Source organism: Falco biarmicus, chromosome 4 (assembly GCF_023638135.1).
Source record: "Falco biarmicus isolate bFalBia1 chromosome 4, bFalBia1.pri, whole genome shotgun sequence".
Classification (NCBI taxonomy): Eukaryota; Metazoa; Chordata; class Aves; order Falconiformes; family Falconidae; genus Falco; species Falco biarmicus.
The window spans coordinates 32,394,816-32,422,195 of NC_079291.1; the positions used below are offsets into that span (position 1 = coordinate 32,394,816).

General features: G+C 38.2%; 1 protein-coding gene across 2 annotated transcripts in view; it reads left to right on the forward strand.

The window, feature by feature from the left end:
• VWDE (von Willebrand factor D and EGF domains) overlaps positions 1 to 27,380 on the forward strand; it is a 44,099-nt gene that overhangs the window by 10,159 nt on the left and 6,560 nt on the right. For both annotated transcript variants that reach the window (XM_056338267.1, XM_056338266.1), the window contains 22 exons: positions 283 to 348; positions 1,054 to 1,313; positions 2,802 to 2,891; positions 4,223 to 4,367; positions 5,016 to 5,230; positions 5,562 to 5,635; positions 7,637 to 7,910; positions 9,320 to 9,528; positions 9,971 to 10,956; positions 12,165 to 12,301; positions 15,213 to 15,368; positions 15,961 to 16,065; positions 16,426 to 16,540; positions 20,169 to 20,419; positions 20,537 to 20,756; positions 21,300 to 21,437; positions 22,035 to 22,097; positions 23,616 to 24,296; positions 24,624 to 24,719; positions 24,818 to 24,913; positions 25,440 to 25,535; positions 27,230 to 27,325. In XM_056338267.1, coding sequence (XP_056194242.1) covers positions 283 to 348; positions 1,054 to 1,313; positions 2,802 to 2,891; positions 4,223 to 4,367; positions 5,016 to 5,230; positions 5,562 to 5,635; positions 7,637 to 7,910; positions 9,320 to 9,528; positions 9,971 to 10,956; positions 12,165 to 12,301; positions 15,213 to 15,368; positions 15,961 to 16,065; positions 16,426 to 16,540; positions 20,169 to 20,419; positions 20,537 to 20,756; positions 21,300 to 21,437; positions 22,035 to 22,097; positions 23,616 to 24,296; positions 24,624 to 24,719; positions 24,818 to 24,913; positions 25,440 to 25,535; positions 27,230 to 27,325 — 4,569 coding nt within the window. The remainder of the gene's footprint in view (positions 1 to 282; positions 349 to 1,053; positions 1,314 to 2,801; positions 2,892 to 4,222; positions 4,368 to 5,015; positions 5,231 to 5,561; positions 5,636 to 7,636; positions 7,911 to 9,319; positions 9,529 to 9,970; positions 10,957 to 12,164; positions 12,302 to 15,212; positions 15,369 to 15,960; positions 16,066 to 16,425; positions 16,541 to 20,168; positions 20,420 to 20,536; positions 20,757 to 21,299; positions 21,438 to 22,034; positions 22,098 to 23,615; positions 24,297 to 24,623; positions 24,720 to 24,817; positions 24,914 to 25,439; positions 25,536 to 27,229; positions 27,326 to 27,380) is intronic.

Here is a 27,380-nt window from a genome sequence, read left to right on the forward strand (position 1 = left end):
TACATCTGCATAAAAGATGTAGAGGTGGCCAAATGTTTTATACCTTTTCTCCTAGGTATAGCACCTACCTGTGATTTCCAACAGAAGGCTTTGTATGGACTACTACCATAATTGTATATGGATCAGATTACAAGATTGTGTCTGTTCTGCTAATTTAGACTTCAATTAACGTCTTCTGATATTTGATGTATTTTTAACATAAGGGCAGTAATCTAAGACCATTGGTCTCTGTGTGAGATACTCTGTCTCTTTGTGAAAATACAAATTAAGAACAATTTATAGTTGTTTCAGATGGAAAGCCAGAGACCTGTGATCCTGAGGGAATGGAAATTCAAGGTGTCTGTAGCAGTGAGTATTTTGGTTTTGATTTTCAAGATTTTCTGTGCATCTGTGACCCAATAATGTCAACATTTAGTCATATTCTGTTAAGAATAAAAACATGTTCATAAGATCAACAGTATTGCATGGTCTGTTGCAAAATTAGCAGTTCGGAGGGAATTTCAGGGCTTGAATTACAAGAGTACTTTCTAAGCATAATGTTCAGAATAAGTACCAAAATGTTAAGGAGTAATTTTAATAATGCAGATGTACAGATTACTTTGATTCTTTGGGAGCAAAATATTAGATGAATCTACAAATCATACCTTTGCTTATTCTAGTCCTTCCCCCCCCCCCCCCCCCCTTTACCCCTTTCTTTATAAGTAAATAAAATATTCTTCTGTCAGGCAAATTCCTTTGCATGTTGCTCTCTCCTGTCTGGTAAAATAATTAATTGTGTTTTATTCCCTTGGTTTTGGTTCCCGCCCTCTCCCTTCAGCACCTTCCTATTGGTTAGAATATAATCAAAGGCTGATAAAGAGTTTTTTCTCTTTTTAGTAATTAATAAAAAGAACATACACATTTTCTCTAATTTTGTAAGCAATAATGTAATATTTCTACAAAAAAGATAAATATTATTAGTGTATTAATTGGAAAAAAAAGTGTCAATGTAAGTCCATCTGATACTGGTTTTGCACAGAATAAAAAGCAAAACCCACACTTCTGTTTGACTAGGTAACCTGACTCCTACACCATCTCCATCTGTGTCACCACCACTACCAGCTGTTCCTGAAGTTGTAGCAGAGTTAATCAAAGGCAGCATTTACCTGAGGTGTACCTTTGGCGTTCCTTTTGCAAACAACTCGGTTGGATTCATTGTAACTTGGTCAAGACTTTCTCCTGAAGGTATCAAAGAAGAACTGAAACATGAAACAGCAGTTCGTATGTTCTCACTTCTAGAACTAGATGGGATAAACGTCAGACTTGGAGACAGAGTATGTTAAAACTTAATTGTAATCTCTGTATCTTTGTAAACATCACTCAGTAGACACTAGCAGTTGTTAGAGACGGGGTTCCCGCACTTTGTTGTATAATTTTTCTTGGCAGAAGCATACTGCCTTTGTTGTTTACACCAACAGTAGCCATAAGAATGTGGACATACCACAGAGTATATCAGTAATTATCATTGCCTTTAAGGTTTTGAGACTGTTTGTTTCAGTACAGTATAGTGTGCCTCCAGAAGATAAGTGTTTATTCAGTTGCATCTTCTTCATCCTCTACTGTGATTTTGTTTGATATAGTAAATTTAAGAGGATTTTTGGATGCAGCTGCATCTAAGTGAGAGGCTGTAAGAACCAGAGGTTTTGAGAAGCTGTGTTGTTGTTTCATTAGATTTCTTTTCCCTGATTCAATAATAAGCTGCTGCTTGATGGTTTTGTCACTAAGATTGAATTTAAATGGTTTGATTTCCTCAAAATCAGAAGCAGTGAGAGTACCTGCATTAACTTCCATGGTAGCAGAGTCAAGATGTAGGCTTTTACGGTAACTTTCATAAGATTAAGCATTGGAAAACCAATACATTTTCTACCTGCATATACCAAAATACAGGTTAATTTTTCCTGGTCAGAATAAAAAAACCCAAAAAAGCACATGGCTGGTGTGCATGTGCATGTGTGTTCAAGCCAAAGCCAGACTGCTGGAATGGCTTATGGACAACAGCAATTGCTAATCCTCAAAAATCCTTTGGGGACTTTGTGAATAGTTGCCTGACAGTGTTTGCTCACAGTCAAAAGGAAAGGCACAGTAATAAACTACCTGCAGCTGCTATGAATCCTAGGTTTTCTCAGGATCTGAAATACTGCATGTGTGGTCAACACATCTCAAAAGGAAACTAAACAAAGGAAAAATACAAAACAAAAGCAAAACCACAGTGTCTAGTAGCATGGAGCTCGTTCAGTGGAGGGAAATCACAGTAAATTCTTCAGCTTGAAAACAAATATCCAGGCCCATAATACCAGGAAAAAAGTATAGTAAGAAGAAGAGGAGGAGGAGAAGGGGACAGTTGTTCTGCATAATCTGAGATCTAATGGTCACTCAACAAAATTAAAAGGCAAAAAATGTGAAATGGACAAATAGAAGTAAATAACATGTAATAAAGTATAGAATGCTTTTCCACAAGATGTTGTGGGGTGCAGAAATGCTGCAGATGGGATTTTTTAAATCCATGGAGGCTTAGGTGCTTGTTAAACGTTGGCCTTGAAGTCTCTGCACCACTGGTGGAGTATGCTAGGAAAAGGTCATAGGAGGCTCCATCTGGTTTTATGTTTTTCTTAAGCAGCACCACTGGCAACTGGTAACTTCTGGTGCAAACAGAAGTCTGGGTGTGATGAATCCATCAAACTGACCTATGACGGCTGGGTTTTGTCTTCACACAACCACTTCATATCAAGAACGTATTGTATTATGCTGGTTTTGCCCTACAGGTCTACTGTAGCAGTTCTGCTTTTTTCATGGAGAAGCCAGATATACAAAGCTCTTCCGTTGAGAGCAAGGAATTTTTTGCTGGCATCAAGGTAAATTTGAAAGAAAACTTAATGTTTTACTTTACATTGTGGTAGGAATCTTTCTGAGTATCACTGCAATAGTCAGTCCTCTGACTGGAAGGCACTCAAAATGTATTAGCTGTGGACAAATAGACCGTGTTGTTGGCTGCAGTGAAGTTTAATTTGCCAAAATGCAGAAGAGTCAAAGTTGTTTCTGTGCTCCCTGTGTACTTTGGGTGCAGGAAGGCTGAATCGGCAGCTGACACACAGAGTGGAAGCCTCAGTTTCCAGCAGCTAGCGTCAGCTCTGACTGGTGTGTGTAAACTGGGAGGGCCGCGGCTCAGACCTGAGCCCTGGCGCCATTGTCCATTGTGTTTAATTGCTGCTGCCTCATTTGACAGGATTTTGGTCTGTACCAGCAGGGTCTCCCAGCGTGTGGCTCAGCTGGTGGCCGGGCCAGGGTCTCTTCCCAGCTGGCCGTGGGGATGAGGGAAGGGTGAGACCAACCAGGTCTGGTCTTAAAGAGGGAAACCAGGACATGGAGGCCAAGCTCCAAACCCATTTTAATTCCTGCTGTGGGTATAGCTATAGGGACCCATTTGCTGGCCAGAAAATGGACCCCAATACCGGAAAGACATACCGCATGTCATTACATGTTGGGAATAGTCCTGTTGACTTCAGGATTTGCCCTTCATGAAGTTAAGCCTGTGCTTATGTTTCTGCAGGGTCAGGGCCCAGATTTATCTCATGCAAGTGCCAGTCTGTAGCGTATGCTGCAAAATGTGAATGCATTATTTTTTGTTTTCCTGCGAGGCTGCACTCAGGATTTTCCCCAACGTACAGTGCTTGGTTGTAGGCCTCTGTTACTGATCTCTAGTTGCACTTTTGATTATGCATCTGTGGTGAGCTGTGTTGTAAGTTTACAGAGAGGAATCCCAGGAGAAATACGGTGCTTCTGAATTCTTTTGGGACATTGTTGTCTGTAAGGTAGCCTCCCCCTCCATTCCCCCCAGACAATACACCAAGCTGTTTGTATTTTAGCTTCTAGAAGTTACCCAGAGGATACATTTTTGTGGTGTTAATGTGGTTTGCTAATTCTTACCTTTCTAGCTAGCCTTTACTCTTGCCTTTTCCTTATCCTTGCCACTTTTTCCCACCTTTTCAAGACTTGCTATTATATCACCTCTCCAGTATGCTGCTGCTCTTCAGACCATCTAAATAAGCCTGATCAAGCAGAGCAGGCCATGCACCATGCCATTCCATCTCTTCAGCTTTCTATACGGTACTCCTAGCTGGTTAGTAAGCAGTGCTGTAGTATACTCATAAAGCTTGCATTTTAAATACAATTTCTTCTGTGGTAGATACTTCCAGAAACATACGATATATCAGAAGATGGGAAGGAATACAGACTGGCAATAGAAAGTAGCATTCCTATTCCTTGTCCTGAGTTTAGCCAGCTTGAAAGTGACTGCAAAATCTCACTAACATTAAATAGCGTTGATGAGGGTAAGTATGATCCTGAATTTTGTTGCATTTTGTATGTTTAATGTGCTTTTCTAAACGTTCCTGCTGGTTTCCTTTGGAGAAGCTGTTATGTTGTAAAATGCTTTCTGAAATGTTAAACCAAAATACTTATAGGCTGTATGTACTGCTGCTGAAAGTATGGAAGAATGTGTCCATAAACCATTGCTTGTTGAAGTTAGGAGGTGTTTTTGACATCTATGGATAATAGACAGAATACTGTAATACTTGCCAGATTTATATTTCAGTTCATTTTGTTGATCTGTTGTGTTGCAAGTATCGTATATGCCGTCACAAAGTCCTTATTTTTTACTGTTATTACTGTTTTCTGTAGTACTTTGTCAAGCACAAATCCTGTGAAACCCAGGAGGAGCCTTGCCTAGGCAGACAACCATTTTTATGTCACATTAGCAAGCCTATTATGTCTATCAAACTGGAAAATTCAAAACCATTTTCTTGGGGGTGTGTATGAAGATGTAGAGAGGGGGTTTTGCATGACCAAACACAAGAAAAAAATGCATAATTAATTTATGGCAACGTTTGTGGATAAGTTAGTATCTATATTAACAGTAGTACACAAGATGTGACTTACTTAGAGGAAAACTCACTAATGATTTGTTTTCATTGAAACAGGTAAAGAGCAGTTAGGTTTAAACTTGGCTCTTTCTTCTTGTCATGTGGATCTTCTCCAGAAACCCTGCAATAACGGAATCTGTAGTCAAGCTGTAATTTATTTCACTGCTGTGACAGACTTTGTGCAGGATGGAGACAGAATTACCAGAATTGCAGTCGAACCTATATCCAGTGAGAATTTCCTGTGGAATGGCTATGTTCCAGAAAGTGCACAGGTCGAAAATCTTCATGTTAACCTCTGTAAACTGACCAGAAATATGGCTGATGTTAATGAAGCTTCTGTTTCAGTTGTGACACGCTGACTCATGCCAGGATTTCTAAGTGGTCAATTTTCCATTGTTTGCTTTTCATTGAAATGCCGTGTTTTCATTTGAATTATTTTTTTTTTTTTACATTTTAATATTGATATAACTACTCAGATTGATTAAAAGTATAATGTAATATATTTATTAGAATACAAACTAGTATCATAAGATAAATAATATGCCTGATTCTGTTTATTTGCTAATCTGATACGGTTTTACTATGTGCTTCTTTGTTTTGAAGATTACAGTAAAGGATCTGCCCACTGCTTACTGCTACTCATTTACTGACCCTCATATAATTACGTTTGATGGAAGGTAATTACTGGATTGCTGCTCTTAACTGGGACCTTTTGTGGGTGTTTTTTGGGTGGCTGTTCTTAGTTAGTTAGTTAAAATCTGTGCTGGTGATAGAAGTTACCTCTAGTTTTCCACAGCTGCACTCTGTATTTTACATTCTTTCTTGGACAGTAAGGATAAACGTGTTTTAGTTAGTAAAAGCTTGCCAGTCATGATGATGTTTGTGGTATTTGTATTTCTAAATGCAGGTTTTGGGGTTGTGGCAAAACAGCGAAGCAAATGGACTGTTTTCCTGTTTAGGGAAGTGGTTGCTGTACAATCTGTTGACCATGAGAAATAGAAAAGTTATTAAATATGAACAGTGATAAAGATTGATTAGCAAAACTCCTACAATGCAAAGGTGTTTCCAATATACAGCATAGTTTCCCTATTTCTGGGTATCAGTATCTGAATTCTTGTAAGGATCAAGTTGCTAGAACCTGTCTGTGTAACATTGTGCTGAGTTCATTAATGGCATTGAAAGTACCTCACTGCTGTCACTTGCACATTACTGTCTGAAGTGAAGACAGCTTCCTTGGCCACAGTTGGCATGTTTTTGGTGTGTTTCTGTCGTTCAAAGTGTTTGCAATTCATGGAAGGTGTCAAAACATGCACAGGTTCCACACCTGGGACTTTTATATTCTCTGCTCAGTAGAAACACATTTCTTCAAGTGGAAGGGTAGGAAGAAGAGGATATGTTGCCTCCAAATAAGGATGTTCAGCCCACAACCCGACTCTTCTTGTTAACTTGATAACGGAAATTAAAAGACAAGTTGTGATTGCTTCTCTGATAGCACTGTGGCTAGTAATAATAATAAAGTCACTGGGGTTATCCTGAGCTTGCGGTTCCCCCTTCTGTGGAAGTTGTAGGGGTAGCGTCACTGGGCATTTTAACTATTGATGCATTGTGATCTGGTCTTCTTATGAAGTAATGAGTTACTGTGATACAGTCTGGCTGGAAGCATGGTGCTGTGGGGAAAGAACTTTCTTTTTAAGGGTAAAGCCTGTTGCTACTTCTATTTTACAAATTGAGGAAACAAACCGGAAAGGAACTGTCCTTACTGAATCACAGGGTAATCCTGTGCAGTCCTGGTAGGGTAACCAGCTGCAGTTTGTCTGCTGGCCCATTATACACACAGCAAATCAATACTCTGCAATTAACTGTCAAATGCCATTTATAGCCAAGAGGTGATTAAACTTGCAGCTAAAGTTTAGGGCGTTTTCTTTCTTTTTTTTCTCCCCTGCCCCCCTCTTACCACTGAATCATTAAATTGGCTATTTTAACCTTGCTTCGGGGAACCCTAAGGAAAAAAATAAAAAGGAATTCGTTATTTATGGGTTTTGTCTTAAATAATTTTCATATTACTTCAGAATTTTCAAATCTTTGGGAATAAGCACTCCCCATCTCTATCTTAACAAAGCAGACCTTTTAAAAGTACATGACTTTAGAAATGATTTTGTCAAGGGAAATTACACAGTTTTTAGGAGCTGCCCCCGACATGCACGCTGCTATGCATCTTATTGCTCTTGCTGCATAGGCGTACTGCTGTGGAAACACAAAGGTTAAGAAGTACCCTCCAGTTCCCTGTCATAAGCACCATTAAAAAAAGACATCAAAGAATGGCAGTGGCTTCATGGTTATGTTACCATTCACAACCATTGTCTACATATACCCCACTTGTGATCCTTCTTTTATTCTGCATTTTTCTGCTATAAAACGGGTGTGGGTTGGGTTGGTTTTTTTGTTGGGTTGTTTTTTCATTTAGAGCTGCACAGAGGAAGATATGATGGTGTTTATTCAGAACAGAGTTGTGTGTTGGTTTGTGGGTTGTACTTTTGGTGTTTCCAATGCAGGAAAATGAGTTGCAGTATCAAAGTTCATGAAATATTAGAAGTCTGTTTTAAGATAAAATTGCTGACATGTGGCGATACAGTTATTTATAACCAAAGTGATATCACATGCTATTCCTTTGATTTCAGACTTTATGACAATTTTAAAACAGGAACATTTGTTCTCTATAAGAGTACGTCTCGAGATTTTGAAGTACATGTTCGCCAGTGGGACTGTGGAAGTCTTCACTATCCAGCATCCTGTAACTGTGGCTTTGTTGCCAAAGAAGGAAGTGATATAATTGCATTTGACATGTGCAGTGGTCAGCCAGATGAGTCACAGCCACACTTATCTGTAATAAATAGAGACACAACAGGAAGCAATGTCAGAATCACTGAATCCTACCTAGGAAGAAAAGTAACAGTAAGTAGTAAATAATTGCTTGTGGACATAATGGTTATCTCAGCCATTATTTTTATCAATTCATATCAACTTCAGAACTAAACCATGTATTTTCTGCAGTTAAGCAATAGCATAATGTTGATTTTACAGTATAGTCCTTTGGCCAGTGTTTTGCTTGTATAAGTGAAGGATGTTGTCCTCAAAACCAAGGATGTGTCAACATGCATACCTTTCTGGAACAGTGTTGTCAATTGCAGTATACAACATTTGCATGAACGGTGCAGTTTTCGGATTCAATATGCATTTATTTAGCAGCCCTAATGTTCCAAATCGAGGTCTCTGTGTGCTCTGTTTCACTCTTGCCACTGTCATATAGGTAGGCTGTGCATGCAGATAATTAAGTATGTCAGGTGACATGCACAGAATCAGAAGTGTAGATGGTTTCTCTGGAGAATGGAAGCCTCAGATAAAACATTCACATTTGCTTTTGTTATTTTCTGTAGCTTTTCTTTTGTAGATAAGAGTTGCTGTAGGACTCCACTGAACTTCAAATGAAGCAGAATGTAAAATGAAGCCCTCAACTGCTCTTTAATCACTCGGTTGGTCTGGAAGACAAGCTATGAAAACAGATACACTTTTTCAACTTGGATTGCTATTCATATAACACTATTTTAAATATTTAACTTTTATGTGAAGCGCTTCATCTGAAGACCTCAGATAGGAAATATTAAGATGACATTAGGTAGTAGAGAAATTAATAGGATACTGAGGAACCAGAAAAATTAAAGTGACTTGCTCAGATTTGTACAACAACTTAATTATAGAAACTGTATTTGAACTTGCAGTGGATTTTGTTCTTGAGATTTCAGGTATTTCTTCCAAGAGATTGTAAAGTTACCTAAAATTAAATAGTAAATGCTTGACGCTATTCTGAGCTACCTAGAACACGTAGGATCAGATTTGCAGGTAGAAAGTGACTCTATATTAAGCTACTAACACAAGGAATCACGTAGCTGAGAAAAAGGAAACTGAGGAAGGTGCTGCCAAAGAATCTATTCATATTACCAGAATTATCCTTTTCCATATGTTAGCATGCGAAGAGTGAGCAGCCCGGCTGACCTTTGATTCTGTGTGGCTGTCCAGTCACTGAGCTTCCACAATGTACTTGCTAATGATGGATGAAGTTTATGGACCTATAGTGCACCATCTAGCTCCTGCTAAGGTTGAGGTGTATAGGGTTTTTATTTACAGGGCTTCATGAGAAGAATAAATGAAATTTGTCTAATTCAGAATAGCTAGAGCAAGAATTTAATGCGATGTCTTTATATTTCTGGCCTTTTCCAATTGTTCCTTGCCAACAAACATACCTGGTTTTTTTAGGTAAAATAAAAATCATATTTCTCACGATAATACCGTCAATCTCTTTTCAGGTTTTGTTTTCTTCTGGAGCTTTTGTTCGTGCTGATGTGAGTGAATGGGGAATGAGCATAACACTTAGGGCACCCAGTTCAGATTACAGACATACAGTGGGACTCTGTGGCACCTTTGATGGAATTGCAGAGAATGACTATCACACTGCAAGCGGGGTGGAAATCCCAAACCAAGCTAATGTTCCTTTTTCTTTTATTAAGGAATGGAGGTAACAAAATATTTCTGTTTCAATCAAATGTCATTATTTTTGGTTCAGCCTTTCCTTCACACTCAAAAACTTCTTAAAATAATAATAATAAAAACCTTTCTAAATTTTTAAGTTGTTAGAATGCCATAATGACATTACAAAATTAATTTCAGAGAAAAATAAAAATGAAGTGCCAAATTAGTATTTAAATAGTGTGATTTAAGATTAGTTTGAGTAGGTTTTGAACAAAGTATCAGGGTATACATAAAGTATCCACTCCTCTCAGTTCTTCTGTTAAAAATTGCTCTCATGGTTTTATGATTTAACCAGTCTCTAATTATAGCTGTATGCTGCAGATCTGTGCTGTAGAAGTACAAAACAACAACAAGCAAAACAAACATTAATGCTTTACTAAAACGATGAAAATAGTTCCGATACAGTTTAATCTTTTTTCCTTCTCTAGAATTTCACCAGGAGATAGCTTGTTTGACAAGACACCTGCTTCTTTAACATCTTCTAGAAAAATAGCCTTCTGTGACTGCGCACTTGAAGATGCTGGATTACATGGATCAGTGAATAAATTAGAGATAGCTCCTCAGTCAGAGCTTCCTCTATCTTGTAAAGAAAGTAAAAATGGTAGATTTCTTTCTTTGATACCGGGACTGGACATCACTGCTGAGTATCTTGGTCCTATTGATCTTGTCAGAGGCTTAAAGAAACGTTCGTCTGCACTTGAAACGGATTCATCTACACTTCTGCAGAGGAAGGATAATCAAACCAAACTTCACCAAACATCACTAGTAAACACACGTGTCTCTGCAACCTCAGTGGGAAATACTGGTAGAGAAAGAGAAGGAACTTCAAGCTCAGACATTAAAAGAAATTTTCACCCTTATAGTAGGCATCTTCACAAAAGTCAATCTGTTACAAGTAGGAGGAAGCGTCAAAATTACTACGAATACCATCCAGTATTTCTGTTCCAAAGTCTTAGTCAAACAGACTTAGAGGGTTATAGTTATTTTTTCCCAGAGGACCATACCACTGACACAGACCAGAAGTTTCTTCCTTCTTGGCCCACACCTTCTGGCCTCACCAAGTCTGATGCTTTTTTACTATGCCAGCAGGCAATAGCTAATTCCAGTATAGGAAGATCTTGTGGTGGCTTTCTTGGCCGGCGAATAGAGGATGCAATCAATATGTGTGTTAAAGATTTGCTGCTGAAAGATGACCTCAGTTGGGCAGAAGCTTCCTTAGCCCTTCTAGAGAATGAATGTGAGAAAAGAGTTTTAGAAGAAATAAATTACAACCAACAGGAATTTGAAGGGTTGGTTGAGAGTCTGCTTGCTGCACTGAAGTGTCCCAGTCTCTGCAGTGGCAACGGGGAATGTACAGAATGGGGCTGTGCATGTTTTCAAGGCTACAGCTCATATGACTGCAGCATGCTGTCTGGTAAGTGGGGGGGAAAAATAAGATCTAATTAAGTAATGTTCTCAATGTTTGTGCAACATACGTTTATTTTGCTGCCTTTCTCTTCTGCTTTTGTGTGCTGTCGAGGGTTCCCTGTGGCGGCCCTGTTCGTTATCCAGCAGTTTAGTTTCAGTTTAATACAGCCATAATTGTTTTCTATTCAGCCACCTTGTTTCCAAAAGACAAAACATGGGCTTAGTTTCTGGTATGTCAGATTTAAAAAATTTACCACTCGGTGAGTCTGCCATCCAGCGCATTGCCCCAAGTGATTAGCAATGTTTCCACATGCTGCCTTCTTCAGGGAGCATCTGCCACATCTATCTATCCCCTAATTTTTTATAGTCTATGAGATCCTGTGTATTAACTGTAAGTGGGATGGTTTTGGTGATACTGCATTCTGTAAGCTAACTGTTAGATGTGGTGGGATCACAATTGATGGTGAAGAAAAGAAGAGGTATAGAAAATAGAGCTGGGCAGGGTTGGTGGTTTTTTTCAGTAAATAAGAAAGACATTCACTAAAAATTTGGTTAAGGAGGTACACTGGAAATATACAAAAAGTACTACAAAAGTTAAAACCTTTTCAAAACAAAACCTGTCAATATTGTGTTTTGTGATAGTGTTTTTGTTACCTGTTTAAAAGCAAATAGAGAAAAGAGGTAAGAGAATAATAAGAAATATTTTATTCCTCTTCGAAGTCAAAATACTGATTTTACTTCATAAAAACTATTTTTGGGTCTTACAATGTGTGTCAGTTTATTTCCTGAAATCACTTCCACCTGACATGCTTTTGTTTAGTCTTGAAACAAAAAATTTCCCATTATAAATTATTGCATAACTGTAACCTTTCCAGTTCCTATTACTAGGGCTGGAATTTCATTTAGATTTTATTCTGCAGCTGTGATACGAAGAACCGTGGATGAGAAAGAAATACACATCTCCACAAATGTTGGTTATCGGATAAATATTTTCTCTGCTTCATAATATCCAAGTTCCAACTGAAGACAAAAGTGTAATTTAAAGTTAAGATTCATTTTAACAATAAAAATTGTTTCTATTTATGCCTTTCTTCAGCTGGGTCCAGATTTTGTTGTTTGCATATTTTTCATAGTTAGATAGAGAAATAAACATATTGCTTTATGTCAGTGCATATGAATGAGTTTGACGTTCATTGTCTAATATGTACTTCAAAGATCAGGCTCCAGAAATTACAGAGCTAGAGAATGCTGGGCTCTGCAATATTCGACAGTACGACTGCGCATCAGTGAGAGCTTTTGGACGTGGCTTCAGGGAGTCATTGAATCTGAAATGTGAAATTACCAGATTACAGGTAGGTCTCCCTGAATAGTAACAGTTACATTTTAAACTTCTCAGAGAATAAGGGAAAAATTGTCCATCATATTATTCATTGATGTGGGTACAACCCCATGCTGTAGTGGAAGCTGAAAGCAAAGGCGCTCAGCACTTTACAGCAGACACTCAAGTCTTTGCAAGATCGCAATTTCCTCCATGATAAGAGAAGTACAAAACATAATGGGAATGTTCAGCAGCCGAGAGGGAGATAACAGCATAGAGCAGCTATCCATCAGAAAAGGGCAAGGGCAGCCCTATTAGTAACAAGCAGTACATCGTTGTTCGTTTTAAGTGCTTATGTAGAGGAGTTCAAGTACCACTTCTTTGAGAAAGGACAGCAAGGTTAAAGGCATTACTAGATTTTTTTTCCTCCAGCCTAATGCTTGAAATAGCCCTTTTATAAACATAATAAATCTCTTCTGAAAAGAGAATTTTTGACGTGTTGTCCATTTCCCTGAGGTGGAATACCATGGCAATTTAATGATATGTCAGCTCTATACCTCAGGTTTGAACAGGAGATTAAAAATGTTGCACTAAGAGGAATCTGCATAGAGAGACTGTTGTAACTCAGACCCACAATTTGCTCAAGGCAAGTTTACAAGCAGTTTACAAGTCTTAGCCTGGCATAAACAATCAGCAATTACAAGTTTTTGTGTAGTATCAGATACAAAAATAAAAAAGGCTTCAAAGTAACATTGAGTTTCATTGATGTGACGATGCTGGTGGCAGGCAAGGTGGTGAAAGGAGAACCATTCAATGAGAAAATTTTATTTTTCAGGCAAAAGTTTTCCGTAGCTAGTTTCAGTAGATGCTGAAATTATTTTGATAGATTAAGCAATGGTGGCTATAGATTTTTCTTAAACACAGCATGTATCCACTCATCTGCAAGTTGGCTTGAAATGATAGAAGTCAAGAATAAGTTTACAGTCCATTAGGTTAAAAGACTTTTAGACCAAGCTCACAGTGAGACAATTATTGGGAGTTCACTTATCACAGTTTGAAATGTCTCAGTTTTAACTCATGACAAGGTATTCTGATATAATACTCTTTGTGGTTTTGTATTTGGCTCCCAACTACAAAAGCTTTCTATTTAATCATTTTTATTGGTGATCTTCTCACTGACAAGAGATGGGTTACAAAACGAACACTATTGCTGTTATCTGCAGTTAATGAGGAAGCTAAGAATTTTCTCCTTGAATATATAAAAGAAAGGATGTTTGTTTCTTTAGTTCAGTTTATTTAATTTTCAGACCAGAGTAATAGTGACTATTCAAATGTCAGTGGACTTGAAACAGGATAGAACTCCATGTATTTTGAGGTTAAACTGAAGTGATCAAAATATCATAGAAGAGGCATTTTGACAGAATTTTGAGCTAATACACACTGAGTTTCTTATATTTTATATTTTCACTTTTGAAAGGTTAAATCAAATCCATTGTCCATGGCTGTCCCACCATATTAGGAAGGGTGTAGGTCTTGCACATGATGCTGAAAGAGGTGATTCAGGGAATTCTGTATTGAAGTACCTCACAGATGCAGGATTACTGCACATCTCTTGATAGAGAGGGTAGGACATGGCCAAGGAACCTATGATTACACAGATTCAGAATTTACTAAGATTTTTGCAGAGGATGAGAGTGTGTTTAACTTCCCCAAAATGAAAAATAAAGTTTTAGTTCCTTCTTATTTACATTGAATTGCAGAAGTTAGTTTTTCGATGAACTTAACCAGCTAGAATGCTAGTAGATCTGAAGGGTTTTTTAATTGGTTTTTGAAAGGTTAGTGCGTTTCTGAAAAGATTATCTGAACTTGCCTCCAGCTAGTAACAAAAGGTTTCTGGAGAAATGGACTGCATCACATTTCAAGGGTTATGGTACTAAATGCACTCAAAATGTCATATTTAGAAATATTTAGCTGTTACACTTTTACTCACTGTGAATTCCTTAACTGAGTATAGGGTGAAAGAAAAACAAAATGGTTGATCGGAGCAAAAATAATTCGTATGTCTTTTCAGCAGAAGTTTTTTATTTTTCTGTTACTTTTCTGTTATTTTTCTGTTGTTTTTTTTTTTTTTTTAAATAAAATGCAAGGCTTTATCAACAGATTGCTCCCTATGTCAGGACTGGCATTGAATAAGTGTCTTGATTGGCTCCCATAACTGAAAAAAATGCACCAGCTCAGTAAAGCCTAGTCACGCTCAAAATTATTTTGGTCTTGCTGTTCTCTTGATTCTGAGTATGTTTGGATTCTTACTTCCATCTAACTTTATTTTCAGTGTGCTTATCCATGTTTCCACATGCTTCAGTCAGATAGTATTATCATCCCTATTCTGTTACCTTGATCCCTCAAGATAGATCTTTGGGTGACTTGTCCTCACTGCAGTTTAGAAGAAAAGTCTATAGGGTTAATGGTGTAATCTATTGGCTTGTGCAAGGGCCTGATGGCCAGCAGCCAGTATTCCCCCAGCACCCAGAATGATACCTGAGCTCTGCCAAAAACCTCATCTGTTCGACTAAAGCTTGTCCTCTCTTTGGGGCAGAGGTGGAGAGGGACAGAGGTGCTTATATATCAGATCAGTGCTGTTAGAGGATCACCCAGTGCTTAACCCTCCCGTTACTCTGCAGCTGGAAGAACTGTGGCCTTGGCAACGCAATGCCAAAGGGCCTTATGGCAGGAAAAACTTCTGTGCCTTTTCATAGTAGCATATCATAGTAGCAGGCTTAGGTAGAAATGTGTGTGTGCAGATAATGGCATTTAGTATTTCCCACTGCATTCTAATCCAGAGACACTAGACTTGTTCAAACGTGGTGCAATACATTTTTTAATTTGATAAAAATATTTTCGTTACGTATTTCACTGAAAAACAGATTTTCTGTTTTAACATTTAGTATATTGATAGACAATGGATTCCTGGAGAACCTCTAACTATACCAGCTGCCTTCCAAAATGCCGGGACTGTCGACTGCCAGTTACCAAATGATGGCCAGCAGTCTGATGTCATGGATCTAGTTGATGATAAACCCATTGCCAGGTGGCAAATAAAGGTACTCACAGAAATTACAAATACTCACAGATATTCCTATAAAATGAAAATGTGTTACGTAGATACTATGATTTTTTTTAATGGTACACTAGAAGTGGAACTCGGCTTGCTTAACTTGAGGTCTCAGTTTCATCACCTAAGCTGAAGTGTTGAGTGCCATTTGGGCGTGTTCTCCTGCAAGGGGACTGGTAGATCTGACCTGGGACCTACAGAGACACATTGTTCAAGACTAGAAGTTAAAGGCCGGGTAGTTACCCTAGAGCATTTCAAATGACATTAGACACATTTATGGGCAGATTGAGCCCAGTCTACATGTACGAATCCCTGTGTGAGGTAGATATGTGAGCTGTCATACAGACTGAGTCAATAAGGTCAATAGACCCTACACAGTATTCAATTTACTGTGAAATAGACACCTACATGTGGCTAGCCAAGTATTTGCCTAGACTTATTGGCAGGATTGACTAGACTTCTGATGGCTATTACGGGAGTTTAAACAGCTAAATGCAGGTGTCTGTCAATGAGTTGAAGTCCACACTGGTGATATGTTGATACCTGGATGTGTTAATCCATTTTTACTGTACATCCTGCAGATTTCTAATGACGGAATCATTTATAGCAACTCTAAAACAATGATTTTATATGATGGAGCCTGTCAGACATGTGAACCACAAGAATCTGGGTTATGTATATTAAAGGTATGTATTTCATTACTCTCTATGTTCATTATGAATATATTTATATTTTCAGGCAGACAAAAATCCAGAAAAATCAGCAGGGTGTACCCTGTTCTTTTTTCTTACAGGGACTTGTCATGCACAGGAATTATAAGCACAGAAAGAGAAGCTGGGATGAGGCAATTTTAATTTAAAAAATCAAACCAAAAGCACTTCATATAATTACCACATCAAACCAAACATGCTGTCATTGTTTAGATTTAGAAACAACTTTAATTGTTTAGTGGAAGTGCAGAATTTTATTTGATACTTTACAAAGTCATCCATATTTACTGTTTGATAACCAAAAATTAATTAATGACATTGTCATTTCTCTAAAAGGAGAAAACATGCAACATAGATGGACTTTGTTATGGTGAAGGTGACACAAATCCAACCAGCCCTTGCTTACTCTGCAGACCTGACATATCAAAGTTAACTTGGTCAGTTGTTGAAAGTAAGTTCTAAGTTTTGTTTGTTTGTTTGTTTTTTAACAGCAAGAAGTTGAAAATCTGCTAAGTTTTCAAACTGTTGGAAATAGTGAAGTTTTAAGTTTAACTGTTTCATTTAAGGCCTAGTACTCACTACTTTAGTTTGTAATTTGATCTTGGATTTCATCTGATATTTCTCCTATTTTTGAAAATGTTATTTTGTTTTCCAGACCACACATGTAAAAGTCAGGCTGGGGTGCTCTTTTTTTTCTTGCCCTGCCCCACCACAGTAGCCATTACAAATAACTAAAAATTAACAACTCTCAGCCTAATTGGCACTTTGAAGTCTTTTGATATTTTGCACAGCTACATCCACAAATGTTTGTCTTCAGCATTAAGGAATAAAAGATATTTTCCAACAAATTACTCTTGATACCAAATAGGAGGAAAACACACAATGAATTAAATGGCTTGTCGTACTTATTAGCTACTCAATATTTGTTTATTATACCTAATATTTATTCCGTCGATGGAATAAAAAAGGAGTTGAAGGGGTTTGGTCACATTTTATTCACATGGATGCAGAAACTGTCAGTTTCGGGGATCTGCTGAGATGTTTTATGATACAAAGCTTGTCCTTTTTTTATCCTTTATTGGTGGTATTTGTTGTTCAGCTGGGAAGGGTCTGGACTTGTTAGGCTGAGTGGTAGGCAATACTTTAAGCTTCTTAGCCTTAGACTGTGCTGTGCTTCTCAAACTTTTTATTACTGCTTTCTAAGGAAATGCAGCTTAGGCAGTTACTGCCTGATCTCTAATACTGCAGCCTGCTAGGTTTGGTCAGACTTCTCTGAGATTGAGAGGACTGGAATATAAAAATACATTTTTGAATGAAGGGTAAGGATAAGGAGAGCCTGCAAAAGAGACTCTGCTAATTTGGCTCTGTATTGCAGAAACCGGTCAGCTGTACAAACCTCCTGCAGAGCATATTGCTTCTGGCCTAGCATTGGGGCAGCAGTGTGAGAGATGGATGGATGTTGTGTGGGTGAATTTACAACTTCAATTAGCAGAAAACTAGTTTTGGTGGTTATAGATGATTTTATTCTTCTAAAACTTCTGAGAGCCAAACACACAGACTGGTGTTCTTGTAAATTCCTTTCCTGCTTTCTTACCTGAAAGTAATGCCTGTAGGAGGAAGCTCTTCTCAGTTTTTCTCCATCCTTCTCCAAGGTACCCCTTTTATTAAGGAGAAATCATGTTCAATCTCCATTGTTATATTTGGAACTTTTATTTAATGTGGTCTTGGGTAAGTGAAAGAGTCTTTCTTGATCATGTAGTATAATAAAAGCTGCCGTTTTGGCTCCCCTTGCCTAGGACAGTTTTGTTGATCTAAAACTTCCTGAAGGCCAGCTGTAAGAATAGGCAAACTAAGTGATTACCTAGAAGTAAAGGAGAAAAGACACCAGGGTTATTGAGAGCAGCAAGGCATCTATAGCCCTTCTGCCTCTGCTGCAGCCACTGAAACCCAGGCTTGCTGCTGCTGCCTTTGCTGCTGCTGCCTCTGCTGCTGAAGTCTGGTTTGATGTGCTATGGAAGAAGGGTGTATTTTATGCATCTTACTTGTGCTTCAGGAACAGCAGAGTTGTTGATGCTAGCTCCTCAGCTTTCTGTTAGCAGGGCAATCTTGGCCCTGGCCAGGTCTCAGACCCCACAGACTCCTGTCGGTATTGCTTCAGTTGCCTAATGCATCCATTAATGTAGGATCTTCTCTGTCTTGCTGCTGGGCAATAGTTCAGCTGTTTGTGTGCTGAATGCCAGAATGCTTTAAAAAAACAAGCAAACGGTGAACTACCAAAGGTATTTTGGCAGTTGGTAGCTGAAATGGGAAGCAGTGGAGATTCCAGAGCACAAAGGATCTCTGCTTTGGGTGGCTGAGGGAACTGGGGTTCTTTAGCCTGGGGAAGAGGAGGCTGAGGGAAGACCTCATTGCTCTCTGCAACTACCTGAAAGGAGATTGTAGTGAGGAGGTTTAGATTGGATATTAGGAAAAAAATCCTCATGGAAGGGGTTGTCAAGCATTGGAACAGGCTGCCCAGGAAAGTGCTTGAGCCACCATCCCTTGAGGTCTTTAAAAGATGTGTAGATATGGCACTTAGGGACATGGGTTATCAGTGGGCTTGGCAGTGTTAGTTTTACAGTTGGACTAGATGATCTTAAGGGTCTTTTCCAGCCTAAATGGTTCCATGATTCAAAGATACACGGCCTAAACAAATACTTGAAAGTATATCCAAGGCTGTTATACTCCAGTCCACTCAGAAACCACATTATGAAAAGAAGACCCACATCTAGGTCCTTAATTTTCCTTCTCCATAGTACAAAGTTCTAGCCTAGAAGTCATAGTTCTTTTAGTTCAGATCTTAGTCTTTGGATATACAAATCATATTGGTCCCTTGACCAAATGGGACATCTCTTGGGGCTTTACTAGTAGCCATCCAGTCTGCCCCATCAACTGAAGTCCATAACATCTCAAGTACAAGTGTTGCATCACTGTTCCCATGGGTGAATGTGCTGGCAAAACTGCCTGGATTAGGAAGTCCTGTATGAGTGGGACTTCTGGTGCCTGTCTTGCTGAATCTTCTCCTGGTTCAGATGTGTGCTGAAGGCCAAGGTAGCTATACATATTCCAAAAAGCCGAAACCTGAACGAAATAAAATTCATCCAGCAGTCAGGGAATCGAGGGATTTCCATGTTACAGCCACAGATTGGAATTCAAAATTGCCAAAGTCAGAAGTGAGAGAAGAATGTAAGCCAGAGGCAGTTCTCCAAAACCAGGGAGCAAAACCTCTTTTCTGGAGGGGATGACATTACAAACAGGGTGTCACAATCTAACTGCTGAGACACTGATATCAGCTTCTTCTCCCTTCATGACACAGTAGTGGGTTCCTGCTTGGAGTGGTCAGTTCACTGCAATTCAAAACTTAGCAATCTTCATCACCTTCCTATGTACCAACTTCAAAATCTACACTCTCCCCAGGGCTTCTGCTTCTCTCTTTCACAGAACTTGGACTGGTGCTGGGGTTTTGTTTGTTTATCTTCACCCCGTGTCTCCAGAAATCTAGTTACTCCTGCCAATAGGTTAGAGCTCAACAGTGCAGGATAGACTTAAGACTTACCAGTTGTTGTGTGGTTAAAACCCTTCCTAGGAACAATGAGTGAATAACTTATTCTGTCACCTCACGCTCGGTTTTGCAGAGATAGTCACTGCAGCCCATTCCCAAGTATTGCTTAGCAATGCCTGATAATTTGTTAAAGGAAACAGCAATCAGTTCCGAGTTTTATGGCTTCCTGTACTTTCATCTGCAAACTGTCTCTACATAGTTAAAGTATAGTGATTAAATTTGATAAATTCTGAGCTCTTTGTATGTATAGATGCACTGCATCTTTACAAGCTCTTGCATAGCATTAATAATTTCTTGGTTATGTTGTTAACAGTTATAATGAAAATATCTAGTGTTTTTCCTGTGCCCTTCAAATGACATTAGAATTTAAGAGAAATAATTACATGTGACTTCCTTAATAGAAGGATATGCTCCTTTTAATTTTTATAAGTATATTGCAACTTTTGCTTTAAAGAGGAAAATATCTCCTTTGTTACAGACAACCAGCCTCCAGTGCTTGAAACTTTCCAGGGTGCACTACAGACTTTTTATGGAGAAGATTTTGTGTATCAGTTTTTGGCTTCAGATCCAGAGGGCTCTGCTATTCATTTCACATTGGATTCTGGTCCAGAAGGTGCCAGTCTTTCCCCATCGGGTCTCCTTTTGTGGAAAGCTACATCAATGAATCTCCATAAATTAACATTTTCTTTGACAGATGACTGCAATGCAAAGACTAAGGTAGAAATAGAGGTAATGAATATTACAGTAAGATGACACCTACTAGTAAGATGTTTAAGATATGTAATTACAAAACTCATTGCTAGTTCATTAAAAAAAGAAAACTGTCTTATTGGGCATGTCTTGTAGGTCAGCGTAAAATCATGTGATTGCCTAAATAATGGCTCATGTGTGACAAACATTAATTTCCCACCTGGAAGTGGAAGATATCTTTGTGTGTGTGTGGCTGGATTTGAAGGTGATCTCTGTCAAGTGAATACTGATGACTGTAAACTTAACCATTGCGGTACTGGCAGATGTGTGGATGGAATAAACAGCTATTACTGTGAATGTCCACCTGAACTTCAAGGTAAATTGCTAGTTAATTTAGATATTTATTATGTTTAGTGAAAAATAGGAGTTTCTAATTTTATGTCTGCATTTTTTTTTTAATTTTGACTGTAAATAGCTTACTATTAGAGCATGAGGAAATTTTCATGGTCTCATGATAGTTATATATTTCAAGATTTTTCTTGTATGAATACAATGGTGGTTTATATTATGAAAGCAAATTTCCATTGTTTTCCTCTGCAGAGGTAAACTCGGCAACATGGTGAAACATAAGATGAGTAATGAGTTTATTTACAGTGTGATTCCTCCTATGCCTGCAGATAAACATGTAGTCCCCATAGCCCATCTTCTCCATATTCCGCAAAAAGTAAATACTTGGTAAAAGATGAAAAAATGTGAATAGCAAACCTGGTCAGCTGTACTTATTATATGTACTGAAATACTTTCTTGAATTTGATAGATGCCCTTTTTTTTTTTCCACATTCTGCTTTTATTTTTTATAAACACACTGTCAAAGTCTAGTGACACAATATCATTAAAAAACCGGCATATTTCAATGCAGGTAAAAATTGTCAAGATGATGTAGATGAATGTGTATCCAATCCTTGCTTCCCTGGAGTATTTTGCTTCAATACTTTTGGTTCTTACTATTGTGGTCCATGCCCAAATAATCTTCAAGGAGATGGGAAGTCATGTTACGGTAAAATGGTTTCTTTTTCAGAAGAATGGTATTATCTTATTGTCATGGCAGATAAAGTATCTTTGGTTGTGCTTCATGTTTCTAACAGTAACTTAGAACTTTTTTCAGTAGACAGCAAAACAGGACTGTGTCTGTGGCTGTTGATGGCTGGGACAGAATCTCAGCGGATGATAACATCAGACTGCATAGGGTCATGTAGTTGTAAAACATTTTTTCAGGTGACTATTAAAAAATACCCCAATTCTTTACTATCTAAGTAAAAGACAATGAAATGTATTTTTTTCTCTGCATTATTTTCATAATATGAGCAATTATTGACAAAATATTTTTCTGTTACATTGCTTAACATAGAACTATTTACCCAAGTCAAAGCACTTGCCAAACAAATAAGGTGCCCAAACAATTATTTACAATGCAATTACTGAATAACTTGTGTTTTAAAAATACTCTATTGAAAACTTCTAAGAAACAATTTTTACTCTTTATCTGCTTTCTGAATTTTTAGCTATTTTAATGTACTAAAACTTTAACTCTGTAATTTATTTGCAATAGAAACAAAAGTAACTACTAATGTGCCTTCATATCTTTTGTTTTTAGAAAGCTTTGAAAACACCAATGTTGAAAGAAAGGATTCCACAGGAGAAATTGGAGGGAATAAAGGTGATTTTTCTGAAGAAAATGGAATTTCTGATTCACATACTGATAAGAATATAGCTGGCAAATAAAGGTTCTAGTCAGTTTTATGTTATTCACTTTAATTTTTCAGTGTGACTTAATTTAATTCATTACTGCGATTGTATTCTGATCTGAAAAATGAGACTGAAATGTTGATATCAACAAATCCCTTAGGTCAGTCAAGTCATTTTATTGACAGTGTGGTATATGGCAATCTTATTGTTGCCTTTTGTTTTTGTGACTAACCACTGACACAAAATAGGTAACATGGGGATAGGGACATCTGTTATATGAGGTAAGCAAAAGTTTATGGCATTATGTTGAATGCCATTTTACTACTTTAACTCAAAGGAAAGGTGAAGGATATGGCAAGTGAATGTCTTAATTCCAAAACTCTGTAAACAGTGTTGCTGGCATTTCCAGCTCTGTGCCTGCTGGGGCTTGATTTGCAGGAAATTCTCATGTGTCTTTTCCCTTTATCTCTGAGTTATTAGTGGGGGAGGAGGAAAACGCTCTCTCTCAGCTACCAAGTGCTGGATAATTCTTCATGAGCTGCAAAACAGTTTGCTTTTCAGCAATGGGAGACAGCTTTTTTTAGTAAGATTCAGTGAAGTTTAACCTTTTGTACACTGTTTTCTAGTACTGTTCTACACAGGGTTAGGGACAGAGCTTAAGATAGGTTGGATAATCTCCTCCAGTTTCATTCCTCCTCTGCCCCATAATGCTAAAAGCCCATATATGGCATTTTGCTATTCTAGGATTACAATGCCATACTCCTTTCCACAACCTACCAGACCACCTGCTTTCCTGGGCAGACTATGATGAACTTTTCGTTCATTTTGCACTCCTTACAACAAGGAGGCTTGAGTCAGTCCCTGTTTATAAAACACCCCACTAACAAAGCCCATGCAGACACTTTAAGAAAGTCATTAAAAAGTTTGGAGAGTAAAACATGGTAATACTTTTGCTGCAAGGTGATGGATTATTCACCTAAAATACTGTCCATGGTGCATCAGTAAGTATAAGTATGCGCATGTGATTAAATATCTGCTTCTTAGACTCTAGGCTTATTACTAGCCCTTAAACAGATGAACTATAAGCAGTATCTTTTCTTTAAGCTCTGTTTCAGTTACCTAGTTGGAAGCAGTATATAGAGCTGGTAATTTGCTCTGACAGTAAAGCTGTTTATTGACCCAGTAAGGGAAATTCTCTGCTGTCCACCTCATATATATGGTGCTTTGTCCTTACCTTCCAGCCAAAAAAAAGCCATGGTGAGGGTGGGAAAGAATGTAGCCAGAATACCTTGATCTTCAGTTCTGCCAGTTAGGAGTTAGATTCTACTGCGTACATACATGATGATGTAGCACATGGAGAGACTTCCTGAAGCGCAGAACGAATGGGCTGTATGTTTTTCTGTTCAGAAGACATTCCCCACCCTCAGAAGGAAGAATAAGTCAAAATATTCCTGTACTTTTTCCCCCCTTTCTTTCTAACATGCTGTAGGTTTTCAGCAGTCATCCATTGAGAAGTTTTTAAGCATCTCAGGCTATATTCCAAGTTCTACAGATGTCCCCGAGAGATTTAGTTCTACAGAAATGGTCAGTGGCAGCACTCTACCAGTCTCCATGGTAAAAACAGTCACTGCTTGGAAGTCACCTTATTCTCAGGGAAGTGCTTCTGTACAGCATGTTGTTACTGCAAACATTGCCCATGCTCTCAGCACCATCAGTGGTCACCTTGCTAACACAGAAGAGAGTTCTTCAGTACATGCTGTGGTGACTGCATCTTCAAGGAGCCATGCTGTACCACCTGAGAAGAAAACAAGGGCACAAGTTGTGGCATCCAGTTATTTTGAGACCAGCAGGAAGACTTCTGCTGGCAGCAGAAAAAATACAAGGAAAGGGCTTTCTTTGCCAAGGAAAGTATTCAAAGGTGGAAATGCTCACAGGGTTCAGCATCAATTAGCCAAGCATAAAACAAGTCCTTTACCTTTTGTCCTTGTTGAAGTTACTGTCGCACCAAAAATGCTTCCTGAAGAACTGAGTAAAATGGTGATTCCTAAAGCAGTAACCTGTACTGATTTACCCTGTTTTCCTGGTGTACCTTGTGAGTCAAGTCAGGATGGAAGCATCAAGTGTGGTCATTGTCCTTATGGTTATTACGGAGATGGCTTCACTTGCAGAGGTATTACAAATAACTGCACTAAATGCTTTGCAGAAAAGAATCTTGTGAAATCTTTGTAACCTGAAAGTACACTGTCACTGCGTGATCGGTGAAATGCATAGAGTATTGAATTTTCTTATTTTTGTTGTTAATAGTGGCATGGTCTACAGGCTTTTAGTTACGGATGCACTTAATATTTTTTCTGATGTGTCTCGGGCTCCCCACTTATGGGCAGGGACCTAATGGGTTCTATGTGATCCATCTATTATGTTAGGCAAGACACAGTTGTGCTGAAATGCCACTTTGATTTTCCTTCCTCCCTTCTTTGTTTTCTTCATTGCCCTTCAGCAAGATGTAGACAAACATGTGGCAAAAACATGGAGTGTGTGGCACCTAATATTTGCAAATGCAAACCTGGTTATGCTGGTTATAACTGTGAGGCTGGTGAGTATGGCATTTCGGTTTAGCCTGTGGTAACTCGTATGCACAAATTAATGATTTGAAGATTAATGATTTGAAGACACTGTTGATTTTTTGCACAGCTCTATGCAGGCCTGATTGCAAAAACCATGGGAAGTGCATTAAGCCCAATGTCTGTGAATGTCTACCAGGATACAGTGGCTCCACTTGTGAGGAAGGTAAACAGTATTTTTCACTTTTGCATCCATAAAAACCCAAAGGATGCTGTAAATAACTTCCATGACAGTTCATTCTGACAGCAAAGAGGTGTTTTGATTTTACTGTTACTACTTTAACAGAACTCTTTGAGTAGCATGTTAGTATATACCCTACTTTTTTTGATACACTCTGTAAGTGTTGCTTGTGATTGGGTATTCCTAAATTTAGCTTTCACAGTAAGTAGAGGAGTTCACCAGTGAATGTAGATGGCTCTAAGCAAAACAGTCTCAGAGAGTGGGAATTCCTGTCTGGAAATTGTCTCAGATTTCTTTTCATCAGGGTGACCACCACTGTTGAGACTCTGTGTACTCTGTTGGAATTAAGTTCCTGTTACTTATTCTTGTCAAAAACCATTGCATACATCTTATTTTATTTCCAGTTCTTTGTTCACTGTCAGTTATTAATATTTCCCTTTTTCTAAAGCATAACCAATCCATGCATCTTTTTAGAGGTGATTTCTTGAACAACATAATTCTGTATCTGCAGCACATTGTAAACCACCCTGTCAAAATGGAGGCACGTGCTTGGCCAGAAATCTCTGCACCTGTCCATATGGTTTTGTGGGACCAAGATGTGATACAAGTAAGCAAAAATTATAAGGGAAGAATACAGAACGTTTGTCCTGTTCTTCAGGAGCAGGAAGGCAAATTATGGTTTAAATTTTTGATGCACTCTCTCCAGTGATAGCAAATGACATAATACTGTTCTTTGAAGGCTTCCATACTTGGCCTGTTTGAAGATTAGTTAGATAATATTTGCACGTAATTCTGAAAACATGACATACTGTAAAAATTGCAAATAGTTTATTATTGATGGTTCCTGAATGTGGAAACATCGCACATGTGATACTACCTTCAGGGCAAACACAGATATTTACTATGTCCTTACGGCTTTTTAAACGCTGGGGTACATTCAGAAGTTTGTATCAGCGAATGACAGGTCAGAAAAAACTGAGGTACAGGGAAACTGAAATCAGAACCATGTTATGGGTTTGTTTTTGGTTTTTTTTTTTTTTAACCTGGCATGAAAATTGGAAAATTTGGAGTGATCACAGCTGAAAATTTGGAGTGATCACAGCTGAAAATTTGGAGTGATCACAGCTGAAAATTTGGAGTGATCACAGCTGAAAATTTGGAGTGATCACAGCTGAAAATTTGGAGTGATCACAGCTGAAAATTTGGAGTGATCACAGCTGAAAATTTGGAGTGATCACAGCTGAAAATTTGGAGTGATCACAGCTGAAAATTTGGAGTGATCACAGCTGAAAATTTGGAGTGATCACAGCTGAAAATTTGGAGTGATCACAGCTGAAAATTTGGAGTGATCACAGCTGAAAATTTGGAGTGATCACAGCTGAAAATTTGGAGTGATCACAGCTGAAAATTTGGAGTGATCACAGCTGAAAATTTGGAGTGATCACAGCTGAAAATTTGGAGTGATCACAGCTGAAAATTTGGAGTGATCACAGCTGAAAACTTGGAGTGATCACAGCTGAAAATTTGGAATTAGTCTCGCATAAATTGTCTTTTACATATTGAATTCTATACGCTGCAATTTGGCAACTCCAAATTTTGTGTAGATTTCATACTGGTAATTTTTATTATTCAGAGAGTTCAAATTTAGACATGCTGTTTATATATCATTCATCTGAATATGCCACTGCATTATTGACCCCAAATTGAGAAAGTCTTTGTCTCCTCCTCAAATCCCAGGACTCTTCGTTCTCAGTTTTTCTTGTTCAATTGTGACACAAAAAAAAAAATAAATTCTACTCTTTGTTGAGCAATGCTAAAGAGGTTGAGATGTTGGCCTGAAGAAGTGATTCATGGTTTTCCACAGCCATGATATTTTAGTATCTTTGTTAGTCTCATGTCACTTGTAACTTTATGCATGCAGCTGCACTTGCTGAAGTGATGGAGGACACTTAAGTGAACTTGCTTGGAGCCCATCAAATCCATTATGTAACATAGTTCATTTGTCTCTTAGTATTGAAATTCCCATGTTTTTTAAGAATTTATTTGAAATTTTCTAGATTTTTAATGCTGACCATGGATAATTACATGGAAAGACATTTTATTTACCTGTGTAGCCTGGTGCTAGCTTTTTATGGCTTTGAGACTGGATTCAGCATTTCCTCTTCAACTAATGGAATTGTGTGTTATTTCCAGTGTTAATATTTGGGAAAGAACTGAAAAATGAATGGAGCATAATTTGTAATGTATCTCTTTCTCTCTCTCTCCTCCCCCTTTGTTTTTGCCCAACTTCTTGGTTGGTAGTGGTTTGCAACAGACACTGTGAAAATGGTGGTGAGTGTCTTACTCCAGACATCTGCCAGTGTAAACCTGGGTGGTATGGACCTACATGCAGTACAGGTAACACTCTGGCAACTTCCATGTTCCTGGGAGAGTGTCCGTAGGACCTTCCGTA